The 14219-nt window shown below is 35.6% G+C and overlaps 1 protein-coding gene across 1 annotated transcript in view; it reads right to left on the bottom strand.

Moving 5' to 3' along the window:
* The window catches only part of LOC115452970 (sperm surface protein Sp17), a 171233-nt gene that overhangs the window by 37566 nt on the left and 119448 nt on the right, over nt 1-14219 (bottom strand). Inside the window, exon 3 of the mRNA XM_037438052.1 lies at nt 9326-9511. Coding sequence (XP_037293949.1) covers nt 9326-9511 — 186 coding nt within the window. The remainder of the gene's footprint in view (nt 1-9325; nt 9512-14219) is intronic.

Raw genomic sequence — 14219 nt, 5'->3', positions numbered from 1 at the left:
ATTACACTTCACAACATTAATTACACTGCTCATTTCCATGAGTTACGTCTATACACACATTGGCAACGCTAGAATCTCGTTCTATTTGACAAAAGTGGAAATAGAACTGACGATTTGCATTTCTTGCCCCAGACAGCATTAAAAACTACAAAATTCTACTTGAATAACTCAAAACATAATATATCAGTGTTTTAGTAAATAGTGTAATATTGTAAATTAGTATTAAAGTACCCGCCCCACTACTTCACTTCACCTATTGGCCTTACTCTCGCTAGATCAAAGGTTTTCTGTTCTCCTTATTTATTTTCAGTACATCAAAGCACAAAACTTCCACTATGCAGACCCGTAAGGCTGCAGCTGTAGAAACTGAACTGAAGTTGAGGACAGCCCTAATTGATCTGAGGGCATACAAAGACCAATGCCAGAAGCTCCTGCAAGAACGTGAGGACAGCGAGGAGGAAGTGGCCATCATTGTTAACAAAAATGCAGCTCTTAAGCGTCAGTTATTAGAGTTGCATCAACAAAATGAAGTTCTAGTGGAGGAACGGAACAAATTACAAGCGGTCACAGATTCCTTTACTCACTGTAGTTCTTTATATGAGGCGGCTCTGTGTAGGATTAGGGACTTAGAATTAGAATTAAATAGTGCCAACAACATTATAAATAATCTAAATGTAGAAAAGGAGTGCTCTGAGGCAGCGGTGAACCAAAGCTTATATACTGAATTAATTTGTGGAAATTTTGACCCGCACCCAGTGAAACCTACCTTAACAATTGATCTTACTGAGGATGACTCACTATTAAATAATAATCAACCTAATGTGCATAATTTGAGTCATAAAAAGATAATTAAATATATAAAATTAAATAAATTTATTAAAAAACATAAAAGACTTAGCCAGAACCAAAAACAGTTTGCCAAGAATTTAGCTTTAAGGAAGGAACGTAGGGCTTTATTAGATAAATTTAATAACTTCCAGATAAAATTAGAAGATAGCAAGAGGATTTATGAAATTGACACCCAGCATTTGTTAAATGAAATTAGAATGCTGGAAGAATCTCTAAGCTTAACATATAATAAATATATATCTTCTAAAAATAAAATTGATGAACTTCTTTTACAATTAGATAATAAAACAGTGTCTCAGTTAGATCATGTTACAAATATTAATAATAACTGTAAAACTTGTCAGAGAGTACTGCTGTGGCATCTGAGTGCACTGTGTCTTTGCTTGACACAGAAAAGATTGTCATGGGTGATGTTCAGTGTATCGGTCAGTTAAACCACCAGTCTACCAATATGAGTAACACTAAAGAAGAGACCCATTGTGCGGGATTTTCTACGGTGGTATTTTCAGATAACATAGGAAAGGTTTTGGTACATTGCTAAGTAACAGTCTCGAGCACTCTGTTACTAATAACTGCCTGTCAGGAATGCACTATAAGGATATTGTTAAATGTTTAATAAGTAAAAAATATAGTTCTCAGTCTTGTATTGCTCTTTTAGTGGGCAATAGTGAGAACTTATGTAAAAGGGATATTACAGAAAGCATTGCCTCTATGACCAAATTAAATTGTAAAAAAGTAATATTATGTGCAATGACGTTTTACAAATAGACGCGTCATACACTAACAAAATTGCAGATAAAAACAGCGCAGTATTTACTATAGTCACAGCCCAAGCGGCTCGCATTGATACGCGCCGAGTGAGCCCGAGTATGTCCGAACGGACCCGAGCGTCGACCGCCCCGTCGCCATGTCGGTTGAATCAAATGCGTTTATTAGTTAAAATTAAGTTAAATAGTGTATACTTATTACTAACGTATGAAATGAAACGTTTTTTTCATTCACAATTGGAGTATAATTTGTACATCGTCTAAAAACACAGGAAGACATTTTATTTATAAAAATACAAAAGTTAGTAAGCCGACTAGCGGCGACAGTGCTTGGAGGTTAACTAAGTGAATGTCAGGCAATTACCTTACTTTCGTCTTGCCAGTATTGAGCTCGGACAACGTATCTATGTAATAAAAACATCTTAGATTATGTGCATTTCCCTTTCTGGCCAATGTACCAGACAGGTTAAATAAGCACATTCACATGTTAAACAATCATATGCAATTTTTAGTAAGTCACTATAGTGATAAACTGTTATTTTTTGACATAAATAAATTTACAGACAATTGTAGATTTTCATTGACTAGAGATACTATGTATCTATCAAAATTAGTTAAAGTTAAGATTGCTACATTGTTAGCATTTAATATTAACTCAGTCACAAGTACTATGACGAAGTCCTCGATTACTACATGTTTTAGTAGTATTACTAATATAAGTGTAGTAAATAATTTAAACAATTAGTTATGACAACAGAGAAAAGTGACTTAATATTAACTCATCAAAATATAAATCGTTTCTCTGGCAAAATACTTGACATAGAATTATTAGCAGAAAAATATAATATTGATATTTTATGTTTTACGGAGACATGGTTAAAAGCAGATAAAATGGCATTTAGTGTTAGTGGCTACAGAGTCGCCAGCTCGTTCTTTAGGATATCAGCAGAAGGTGGAGGCACCATGATCCTCATCAAGGATGGTGTCTCTCACAAGGATAGGCAGGATATTGTAAAACTTTCTGTAGAACGAGTGTGTGAGGTCGCGTGTGCAGAGACCAGTGGTTATATTATATTGTGTGTATATAGGCCTCCTTCATCAAATATATTGGCATTTATTTCCAAAATGGAGGATATTCTTAAAAAACTTAAAATGAATAATAACATTTTAGTCTGTGGGGACTTTAATATAGATTTGCTAGTGGATTCCACAGATAAAAGACTTTTTGAATTTACTTCAATCATTTAATCTAAACTGTCAATTTCTCGAGCCGACTAGATTAACTACAACTTCAGCTACCTGTATTGATAATGTTATTTCAAATTTTAAAATTAACTCTAAAGAATTATTAGCTGGCGTTCGCTCAGACCACACATGTCAAATGGTCAAACTGAATTGTGAAAGCAATAGAACTAAGAACATAGTACAATTTAGACCCCTAACCCAATATAATCTACAGAAATTTAGTGCTAGGCTTAATTTGGTGTTGCCTATGCTGACTTGCGGTTCAGACAACCCAAATAATATGTTTAAAACATTATTAAATGGTATTACAAACATATTTAATAAAACATGTAGTGTAAAATCAGTGCCACTAAAAATAAAATATCATTCAGTGCTTGGGCGACAAACGGTATTAGACGTAGTAGAGATGTTCTCTATGAATTATATGACAGAAGGTCCTTTACACCCAATGTCGAATTTAATAATTATGTGAGAACATACTCTCAAATTTTTAAACGTGTATGTAGGTATGCTAAAGCTGCCTATATCAGTAGTCATATTAAAAACTCAGATAATAGAATTAAAACTACTTGGAAAATTATTAATACTGAAACTGGCAAAAATAAAACTAATGACAAGATTTTATTGAACATTAATGACGAGCTAGTTTCAGATAAATATAGAATAGCTAATTACTTTGAAAATTTTTTTACTAACATACCTTTTGAAACGACAAAATGTCTGCCATCCTCACCAGGGGCAGCTGAGTCGTTCTTAAAACAAAATGTTGATCTGTCGATTCCAAATTTCGAATTTGAGTTTGTCACGCACTCTGATATAATAAAAGTATTTAAGAGCTTAAACATAAAAAGCACTGAAGACCTATGGGGTTTATCTGTTAAAGCGTTGCAGTCAGTAATAGACAACATTGCCCCAATTCTTGCGGAAATCTTTAACTGCTGCGTCAGAGACGGCATATTTCCTGATCTTATGAAGGTTAGTAAAGTAGTACCAATTTTTAAAGCAGGTTGTTCTAACACCCCTCTAATTTCAGACCTATTTCTATTTTACCAGCCTTAAGTAAGGTATTTGAAAAACTAATGCTTAACCAAATGCTGGTGTTTTTAATAAAAATGGGATCTTACATAATAGACAATTCGGCTTTACAAAAGGCAGATCCACGCAAGATGCTGGACGTGCTTTAGTCAAAGCTGTGTTAGATGCTTGGGAGGGATCCCAGGATGCACTGGGGGTCTTTTGTGATCTTTCTAAGGCATTCGATTGCGTCGATCACAAAACCCTCATTTTAAAGCTTCATTATTATGGTATTAGAGGAATTGGACTTAAACTAATATCTTCATATTTATCAGGTCGAAATCAAAAGTATTTATCGACAACGTCTCCTCTGCCGGGTCCGCAGTTAGAATTGGGGTTCCCCAGGGTTCCATATTGGGTCCATTCCTATTCTTAGTTTACATAAATGACCTGCCTTACATGGTTGATAATATGGCAGATGTAGTATTGTTCGCTGACGACACTTCGATTATTTTTAGATTAAATAGAAGGGATGAGAATCTCGGTGAGCCACATAAAGTACTTAGTTTGATTTCTGACTGGTTCTCTTCTAATAATTTACTTTTAAATGCCGCAAAAACGAAATGTGTCAGATTTTCGTTACTGAATAAAAAAGGAACTAAATATTGATTTAGATGGGGATAAATTAGAATTAGTTCCCTCAACGGTCTTCCTCGGGGTTTCAATCGATAGTAAATTGCAATGGGGCCCCCATATTCAAAAAAATTCTAGTAAACTGAGCTCTGCCGTGTTTGCTATTAGGAAGATTAGACAATTAACTGACGTGGCTACGGCAAGGCTAGTGTATTTTGCATACTTCCACAGCATTATGTCCTATTGTATTCTTCTGTGGGGCTCTGCTGCAGATCTGCAGACCATTTTTATCTTGCAGAAACGAGCGATTAGAGCTATTTACAACCTTAGCTCTCATGATTCCCTTAGGCAAATGTTTAAGGAGGTGAATATACTGACTTTGCCGGCCGAATATATTTTTCAGAATATAATGTACGTACGTAAAAACCTTAGTACTTTTATTAAAAACAGTGACTTGCATAGTCTAAATACCAGAAATAAAAATAAATTGGTTGTCCCTAATCATAGGCTCTGTAAAACCAATAAATCTTTCTTAGTTAATAGCATTAAGTTCTATAATAAACTTCCCTTCAAAATTACCAATTTGACCGAACAAAAATTCAAGTGTTATGTTAAGCGTGAATTAATGTGTAAAGGATACTATACTGTATCTGATTACCTTAATGATAAGACGGTTTGGAAAGTTTGTCCTGCACACAATGACCCACCATGTTAGCACACATTAGTAATTAATTAACTGCCTAAAATGTCTTTGTTACATGTCTCACATGCTTCTTTTTTATAATAATGACATTTCTTTAGTTCTAATTTGACATAATCATATCATATCTTAATGAAATGTAATTTTTGAAAGACGACCACCCGATCATGTTGTGTTTGCCTGCTCAATATCACTATTTTTTTTTCTTTTCTCATGATTGAAAACTATGATTGTAAATGTAGGCGAATGCACGCTGTACGCCGTTATTTATGTATGAATCTATGTTCTCTTTTATTTGCTATCGCTAATTTTATTTTATGCCGCTCCAGGTTTAGTCGATTGGATTTCATCTTATCCCATGTTAACGGTGATGTGCGTGCATTAGCTTATATAACTATTGTGACTATGTACAAGAAAGACTTGGAAAAAATACAAAAGAAGTACTGAACAATTGATGACAAAAAAGAAAGCCCGGAGTTTCTTTCTGCCTTTCTTCTTCGGGTAGTCATCACTTAGGTAGCTAGTGAAAGGCTGGTAGGTTAGCTAGGTTAGGGCTCATGTCGCGATCGCGACGCGTTACCCTTCTATTTCTCCCTACTTGCCAGCCCGAGCTGGTTACTTCGGTTTGTACCTAGTCTTTTGTATAAACATAAACTTTATCCCTAATTTAAAATCTCTATAGTTATATAAGTAATTTTAATAGTTGTTTAGAAATAATAATTATTCTTATTCTTTGTTTTGACGTATCATAAGTGCAACTTTGTTCGCCTACGTGATAAATAAAGTATTTTATTTTTATTTTTTTTTTTTTATCCAATGGAATGTCGACTGACGAGAGATGATTATAAAAGTATAAAAGATTTGAGTGTGTGTACTGAAACTAATGGCCTGATATAATAATAATATCAGCCCTTTTTACTGGCCCACTGCTGGGTATGGGCCTCCTCTGATGAGAGAGATTAGGCCTTAGGCCACCACGCTGGGCTAGTGCAGATTGATGGACTTCACACACTCTCAAAATTCCTATAGAGAACTTCTCAGGTATGCAGGTTTCCTCCCGATCTTTGCCTTCATTATTAAAGCAAGCGATAAATGACAAAGAATACACACATTATTTTAGAAAAGTCAGAGGTGTGTGCCCTTGGGATTTTAACCTGAGGGCATTCATCTAGGACTAGGCTATCTTCGCTTTTTAATTGTCTTATAATAATGCTATAATCACATCTGATGAGCTTCGAATACTCATCAAAATAGCCGTAGCCGTTGAATCGTACCCCGTCGCTGGAGCGTTGGTGTAAATAATATTATATGATCACTAATGGATAGTCCGCTTCACACATGGATGCCTGCTCATCCGCCGATGTGACTTTGCCGAGGGCGAGAATTATAAACATAACCTCGTAGACTGAAATATAATCACGTTCTGGTTTTGACTAACTTCATTGGACTAATACTTATTCTTTTAGAAGTTCGTTTCAACAGTAGAGGTAACGTATGTGTTTAGTCAACAAATTATACGGAGTATTATGTCGGATATTGTATTGTAACTTTGCTGTCACGAAATAAATACTTCAAAAGAACATGTTTGAAAACAAAGTAGTTTCGGGTCCGGTTCCAACAGGCCGGCATAATTGTGTCGACTACCAAGGACTAATCATCTCTCGTCAGTCGAGATTCTATTGGACCCCACTCCACTAACTAAAAGGTACAGTGAAGTTACCATGCCGTGCAAGTATTAAAAAAAAACATGTTTCACTACTACCACGTATTTATTGTTCGCCTATTATTATAAAACAATGTAGTAATAGCTGTTTACTTTGTTCCTCACTTTTGTTTATGTCAGAATGTCTCAAATCACATGAACTGTTGACCCAGTACTGTAATGGAGTGAATGAAAATTTAGAATTTGTTTCGGATTTGACCTAGTTTTGGAGTTCGAGGATTATTTGCTTCTACTAAGTTTGATTTATTGATGGGGTTTATAAATATTATATTCGCTTTAGTTATGTTTAAAATTTGTTATAATAAATGCTGTAAGAATTAAACATCGGATATAGTATTGGATCATCGGATTTGCGGATGATAGGATATATTTTATATCCGCCCCGATAGCGACCACCGTACACTAGGTGTTAAAACCCGCCATAGTGGCCCACGTAAGTGTATCGCATTCCGGGATCAGCCTATATATATCCGGTTCCAACAGGCCAGCATAATAATGTCGACTGTCAAGGGTATTCATTTCTCGTAAGTCGACATTTACATTAATAACAATAAATAATATCAGCCTTGTATTATATACTGTCCCACTGCTGGGCACGGGCCTCCTCTACTACTGAGATGGATTAGGCCTTAGTTCTCCACGCTGGCCTAGTGCGGATTGGTAAACTTCACACACCTTCGAAATTCTTATAGAGAACTTCTCAGATGTGCAGGTTTCCTCACGATGTTTTCCTTCACCGTTAAAGCGAACGATAATTCACAAAGGATAATTCACGGTTACATTGCCGAGTTAAATAAGACAAAGTTGTCCTCTTAAATACAACTAAAATGTTATTTTATCTTCTAAAACATCCCATTAAGGCGATACCTCAAGGTCCATTTTCATACATTTTGTTTCACCTTTAATCTGGGTAACTAAACAAGTTTAAAATTTCGTCATATTAAATTTTAAAGGCAGAAATATCCATGATTATTAATTATTTTTACATTTTTCTTTCAACTGCGAGAACTAATCACTAACTAGACGTGAATTTAAATTCTTTACTTGCCAATACTTGTTTAGTTACCCAGATTAAAGGTGAAACAAAATGTATGAAAATGGACCTTGAGGTATCGCCTTAATACATTATACTCTCAAAAGAAATCGATCTGAAAACCTTAGGTACGTCCAAAGTTAAACGAAATACTCGCTCCAAAATTCTTTGCCAAAATAACTCACGGTAATAACAAAACTCAACAAGAACTTTAATATTCATGCACAAATTCTTGTTACTTTAATTAAACTTGATAAAAGTACGAAAGTTATTTTTTTCAACGTGATAATTTAATTTTTTTACGCCTCTTGCGGTTGGATCTAGTATATTTTATCTTTGAATATCTTAGTAGAGATGCTACGTTTCGGCGTATACTAAAATATAAACATTCTGCTGTTTTATTATTGCCTTTAGCGAATAATATAAAGGCAATAGTTAATTAGTTTCTCAAAAAAGAAGCTCAGCCTAATTTAAAAACTTCTGTCAATTATGGTGTACCTTGCTTTTATCCAAATAGCGGCGATAGCCTAGTTGGTTGTGGACCGGACTGCCGAGACGAATGTCCGCAGGTTCAAATGCCAAGGGTACAAACCTCTGACTTTTCTAAAATGATGTGTGCTTTTCTTTGTGAATTATCGCTTGCTTGAACGGTGAAGGAAAACATCGTGAGGAAACCTGCATGCCTAAGGAGTTCTCTATAGGAATTTCGGGGGTGTGTGAAGTCTACGAATCCACACTAGGCCAGCGCGGTGGACTAAGTCCTAATCCTTAATCATTTTGCATTAACAACAACAAAACCTAGCCTATATCTATGTAATATTTGGGTAATTAATAATTTAATGCAAAATTATTTCGCTATCCTTTATAATATCAACTTTGATATCATACAAATAGCGAATGAAATCTGAAATATTTCTGAATAAATATAATCACATTTACAAAGGCTTACTTTTCAGAATTTGAAATATTTAAATCAAATATTAAGACATTAAAGACTCAATGAAAATCCTTTAAAATAAATTAAAAATAAAATGCTTTATTCATCACGTAGGCGAACATAGCTGTGCTTATAAATCAAGTCACCTTTGTCGTCCGAAATGTATAACAAAATATAAGCCACTAAGGTAAACAGCTAGCTAACTATAAGCCACTACTATATTTATATATTTGTGGGTACATCGTTTTTATGTCATACGTTTCTTTTATTATTATTCTTATCATGTGTTTTTCTTTGTCTTTATTATTAATCACCTGCCACCGTTCTCTCTACACTACCCCAAGGTTCATTGGGAGAGAATGCCCATGGCATTTTATACTTTGTATACCATATGTACAAAGTGTAAAATAAATAAGGAACTCACCTTTATCATCAGCCCTAAACTCCGCCTCCAGCTCGGCCTTGGTCGGCTCGGGTTCTGGCTTCTTGCTCTGGTTGGTTGCCGCCTTCATGCTCATTGATTTCCTCGTCCTGTGACCACGGAACGCTGCTTGGATCTTGGTCGCCGCCTGCTCTTCTGAAGCTTGGCCTTCTTCTTTTTGCTTCTCTTCTGGAGAAGAATGATTTATTTAAGAATATCACACTATAACAGTTAATATAGGTGGAAATATTTTAAACATAAAGGTATATAAAATACAATATGAAGAATTACACAATAAACTCCCACTAAATAAATAATGCATAAAACACCGACAGATATAACATTATAATAAGTAATAGATCCTTACTAATAATATACCGTTCATTTCGAAAATAACTCTCTCTCTCTTAGCTTAAATGGCAAAATTTCTAAACCAAATTCAATGATATTTGATACTGACAAAAGTAGACCCTAAGACAAGACATAAGCTACCTTTTCCATTACTTATCACAAACTTTAATCTTTGGATGCCAAGTCACAAATAAAAGCTAGTTACTATTTTTTATTCCTTTGAATGAACGAGCTTGCCGTTTGCCTAATGGTAAGCGATACAACCGTCCATTAACATTAGAAACACCATACCACCCTTGAATTACAAAGCATTGTTTGGTATTCCACAGCCTTAGCCATCCTGAGACATGAGTTGTTAAGTCTTATTATGTCCAGTAGTTACGCTGGCTACAATGTCCTTCAAACCGGAACACAACAGTGACTAGACACCGCTGCTTTGCGGCAGAAACAGACATTGCAGTAGTACCTACCCAGGCTGACTCTCATATGTGAGAGACCTACCACCAGTACAAAGTATGTCATAATGAAACACTGACCATCATACTACATTACATTTACATTCTCGAAACGAAACATGTTTTGCGAACAAACTGAAATGTTTGACAGAGTCAGCATACAGCCGCGTTTTAGTCGGATTTAGTACGTCGGAAATGAAAGGCGAGGTGCGGTAACTTTGCCTGAGTTTGTGTTTCGCAGTGATTTTGCCGTAGGCCGAACAAAGGAGGGCAACGTACTGACGATTCATCACTAGTTTGAAGAGTTCTGGGTTGAAAGACTGAGTTCGTTTACATAGAATCACTTTATAGTTTTTATAGAAATAGAGAACTGGCGTAACTTTGCCGATACTCTGGGTTTCGGTGGTGAGCATTCGTAATGTTCTCAGACCCTTCATAAACTTTACTTTATTCATTATGTTGAGGATACGGATTTATTGTATCTTTTATTGTCTTTTGAGATTTACGTTTGCGACGGATTCAAACTCAATTTAAATAAATTTACTGTATTTACGAAATTAACTGTAAATTGAAAACAAAAGTGATGCATCTAAAGTAGGTTTTTTTCTGGTGAGGCTATAAATATACCGATATTATAAGGGCATTTTCTTAAACCAAAGGAATCAACCTATTCTTGTTTATCGATATGAATGTATAAAGGTCTATAATATTAAAAAGCGGCGATGGCCGTTATTTAGTGCTTATTGTAAAACAGCATATTCTTTTTATTTCGAAATAATTTACCTTACTAAAATGCAATTTCAATTCTATTTTAAATCCAACTTAAGTATTGTCATTTAAATTCCCCACCGTGCGCAAGCTTTCTTAATTCAAAAGCTCGACACGCAGCTTATCGGAACGCACGTTCTATTCAAAAGCTTCTGTAAGAGAAAAAGCTTTTTCACTTGCAACAGAATTTTCCGAGCCATTGCAACTGTTTATTGACTCTGAAAGCACTTTGGATTCGAAAACTTTCAACTGAAATGGAACGTGATATTTTTAGTGTAGGCTTAGAATACTATAGATTGTTCTAGACTATTCCACATTTAATTTTAAAAGAAGATGAATCAAAAAATCTTATGAATGTGAAAGTTGGTGAAAGTATTTTGCTGTCAGAAGAAAATGTAGAAACTGCTAAATTAGTAAATACTTGGAACAGGTATAGGCTAATACCTAGTTTAACATTGCGTGCTGAGTGGCATTGTTAGCAGAGAGATGATTTCATCGTGGTACCGCATTTTATAGGGGCAAAGTTACCGCACTGCACCTGATAGTAAGTATAGCAGGGTTAATAATATAGTATCGACTAACAAGAGATCATTTCCCCTCGCTAGTCGACATAACTATGGCCTGTTGGAAACTGCATGCACAGACTGATGCCAGAACGCGACACACTACGTGGGTCATGGTAGTGTACACTTAGTGTATGGTGGTCGCTATCCAGGTACATATAAATATTCTATATCGAGTTAACGATTTCGGAGATAGCTGTCGCAAACTAATCATAAAATATTTCTACACATTTGGTCTGAACGAACCATTTTTCAAACAGTTACAAGTTTTGATACAATTATAATGTAATCACACTCCACAAACCAAAAACTTGGTACATCAAAATCGGTATTTTCCTCCATTCGTAAGAAATATTTTTGCCAGAGACAAAAATTTCTCAAGATTTCGCTAAACATCAATCAAGATGGAGCGTCGTGTATTTGGATTTGATGAATGGTGCCCGTTTGAAGAGCCTTTTCAGAAATGATACCGCAGTAAACAAGGGGAAATGGAACCGAAATGTTCATTAGAATTACAAATATTCAGTAAAATAGAGATCTCTGAGAAATATACTTTAAAATGATAATGGATGTTTTTAAGATACTTAAGGACTTATTTTTTTTTTACAGAATTTGAAGCAACCATTAGTAGTTTCAAATTATTAGTTTGTTCCCATAAAACCACTAAATTAGCTTTAATAAAATGCGGTCCAATGTTCAACACTTTTCATAAGTGTTTCGGTATCATCTGTGTCATCCTCTGGCATGGCGAAAGCAGAGCCTTGGAGGAAAGTTATTAGGAGATATCTGAGAAAGGAAGTGTGGAGGAAGAAGAAGGAACCCGTTTAGGATGGCAAGATGGAAGAAGTCCAGAAAATGTTTGCGAGCTCTCATAGGCCTGAAAGTGCATTAGGTATACACACTGAACTATGTGCCTAGGCCCGCGACAAATGTCCCCCCATGCTAGGCGTGTATTCGGTGTGGAGACCGAGCGCACAAGTATTGCTTTGGGGGAATTCAATGCGGGTTACAAACCGAAACTAAGCAAAATAGTTCAACTCTAGTTGAGATAGTATACTTGTGTCAAATTCCAGATCCAGTAAGATGACATTGTGAATTATCGCTTGTTTTAACGTTGAAGGAAAACATCGTGAGGAAACCTGCATACCTGAGAAAATCTCTATTAGGAATTTTCGAGGGTGTGTGAAGTCTACCAACCTGCACTAGGCCAGCGTGGTGGACTAACGCCTATTCCCTCTCAGTCGTAGAAGAGGCCCGTGCCCAACAGTGGGACAGTATATAATAAAGGGCTGATATTATTATTATTGTAAGATGACATTGCGTATTTCTGTTCAGTATCATCCCAGTCTCCAAATTTTGGTTGACATGGTGATAGGCTCGCCCCTATATCTTAGGGCGAAACACACTTAGCCAAAGTTGGTGACACCTCTAACCTACCCATTGCGTGTAAAAATTTCCTAGCCCCGCTTGCTGAGTGGTTTCTGAACCGATAAAAATGAAATTAGGGTAAAAATACTGTCATTATTAAAATACAACAGCCGCGAAGTAATATCGTATTATATAAAAAGTAAGTCCGTCGTTTCGAACTGTTTTCGGACGTAGGGTTGTCACGTTTTAATGTTATATTGTTTTGCAATTTTACTACTAAATGTTATTTTACTGATATTAATTTTATTAAATAAATTTGAGAATGGAAGCAAGGTAGGGCATGGACACTAAGGAATAAATGTTTTTTTTAATACGATACTGTAATTCACTTTTTGGCATTCGACGTAACGACGAGGAAATCATTCCGTCAATCTAAGTATATAAATAAAAATGAATCGACGAAATGTTTGTACGCGCATAACTTCCAAACGGCTGCACTAAATTGGATAAATTCTTTTATGTGTTCGTTATTATCAGGAGACGGTTAGTACGAAAAAAATGTTAAAAAAATATTAACAACTATTTTAAAATCTCATAAAAGTGAGTATGCGAATGAGACAGAAGACTGTGAGACGTTTGCAATATATTGACAAAACTCTGACAGTTTAAGATAGAACAACGACAGTCGGGTCAGCTAGCAAATTATAAGCAAAACTATTCTTACCACGAGAACTGCAATGTTAGTCTTTATGATCAGTTTCATAAGGACCATTTTTACGGATGATAAATATATTCAGCACGATCAGGTTCAATAAATCGATATGGTTTGATTTTTTTTGACATTCAGAAGGAGCGTACTTACGCTTGTTCAACTTTTTGGAAATACATTGTATTCGTCATATGCCCTCGCAGGAACCCTCGGAACCAGAGGCGAAAGAAGAAGTTTTCCAAAAGGGAACCCGATACAACATATAGGTATATATATAAAACCGGTCTGCAAATCGTTGTGATGATAATTAATAATAATATCAGCCCTGTATTATATACTTGCCTACTGCAGAGCACGGGCCTCCTCTACTACTGAGAGGGATTAGGCCTTAGTCCACCATGCTGGCCTAGTGCGGATTGGTAGACTTCACACACCTTCAAAATTCTTATAGATAACTTCTCAAATGTGCAGGTTTCCTCACGGTGTTTTCCTTCACCGTTAAAGCGATAAATTCACAAAGAATACACACATCATCTTAGAAAAGTCAGGTGTGCCCTTGGGATTTGAACCTGCGGACATTCGTCTCGGCAGTCCGTTCCACACCCAACTAGGCTATCACAGCTTTATGATAATTAGTTTCTCATAAAATTTACATAAAGGGACGCTGGCAGGAATTGGATTAT

This window comes from Manduca sexta, chromosome 2 (genome assembly GCF_014839805.1).
Source record: "Manduca sexta isolate Smith_Timp_Sample1 chromosome 2, JHU_Msex_v1.0, whole genome shotgun sequence".
NCBI lineage: Eukaryota > Metazoa > Arthropoda > Insecta > Lepidoptera > Sphingidae > Manduca > Manduca sexta.
This window is presented reverse-complemented; position numbering and strand designations above follow the sequence as displayed.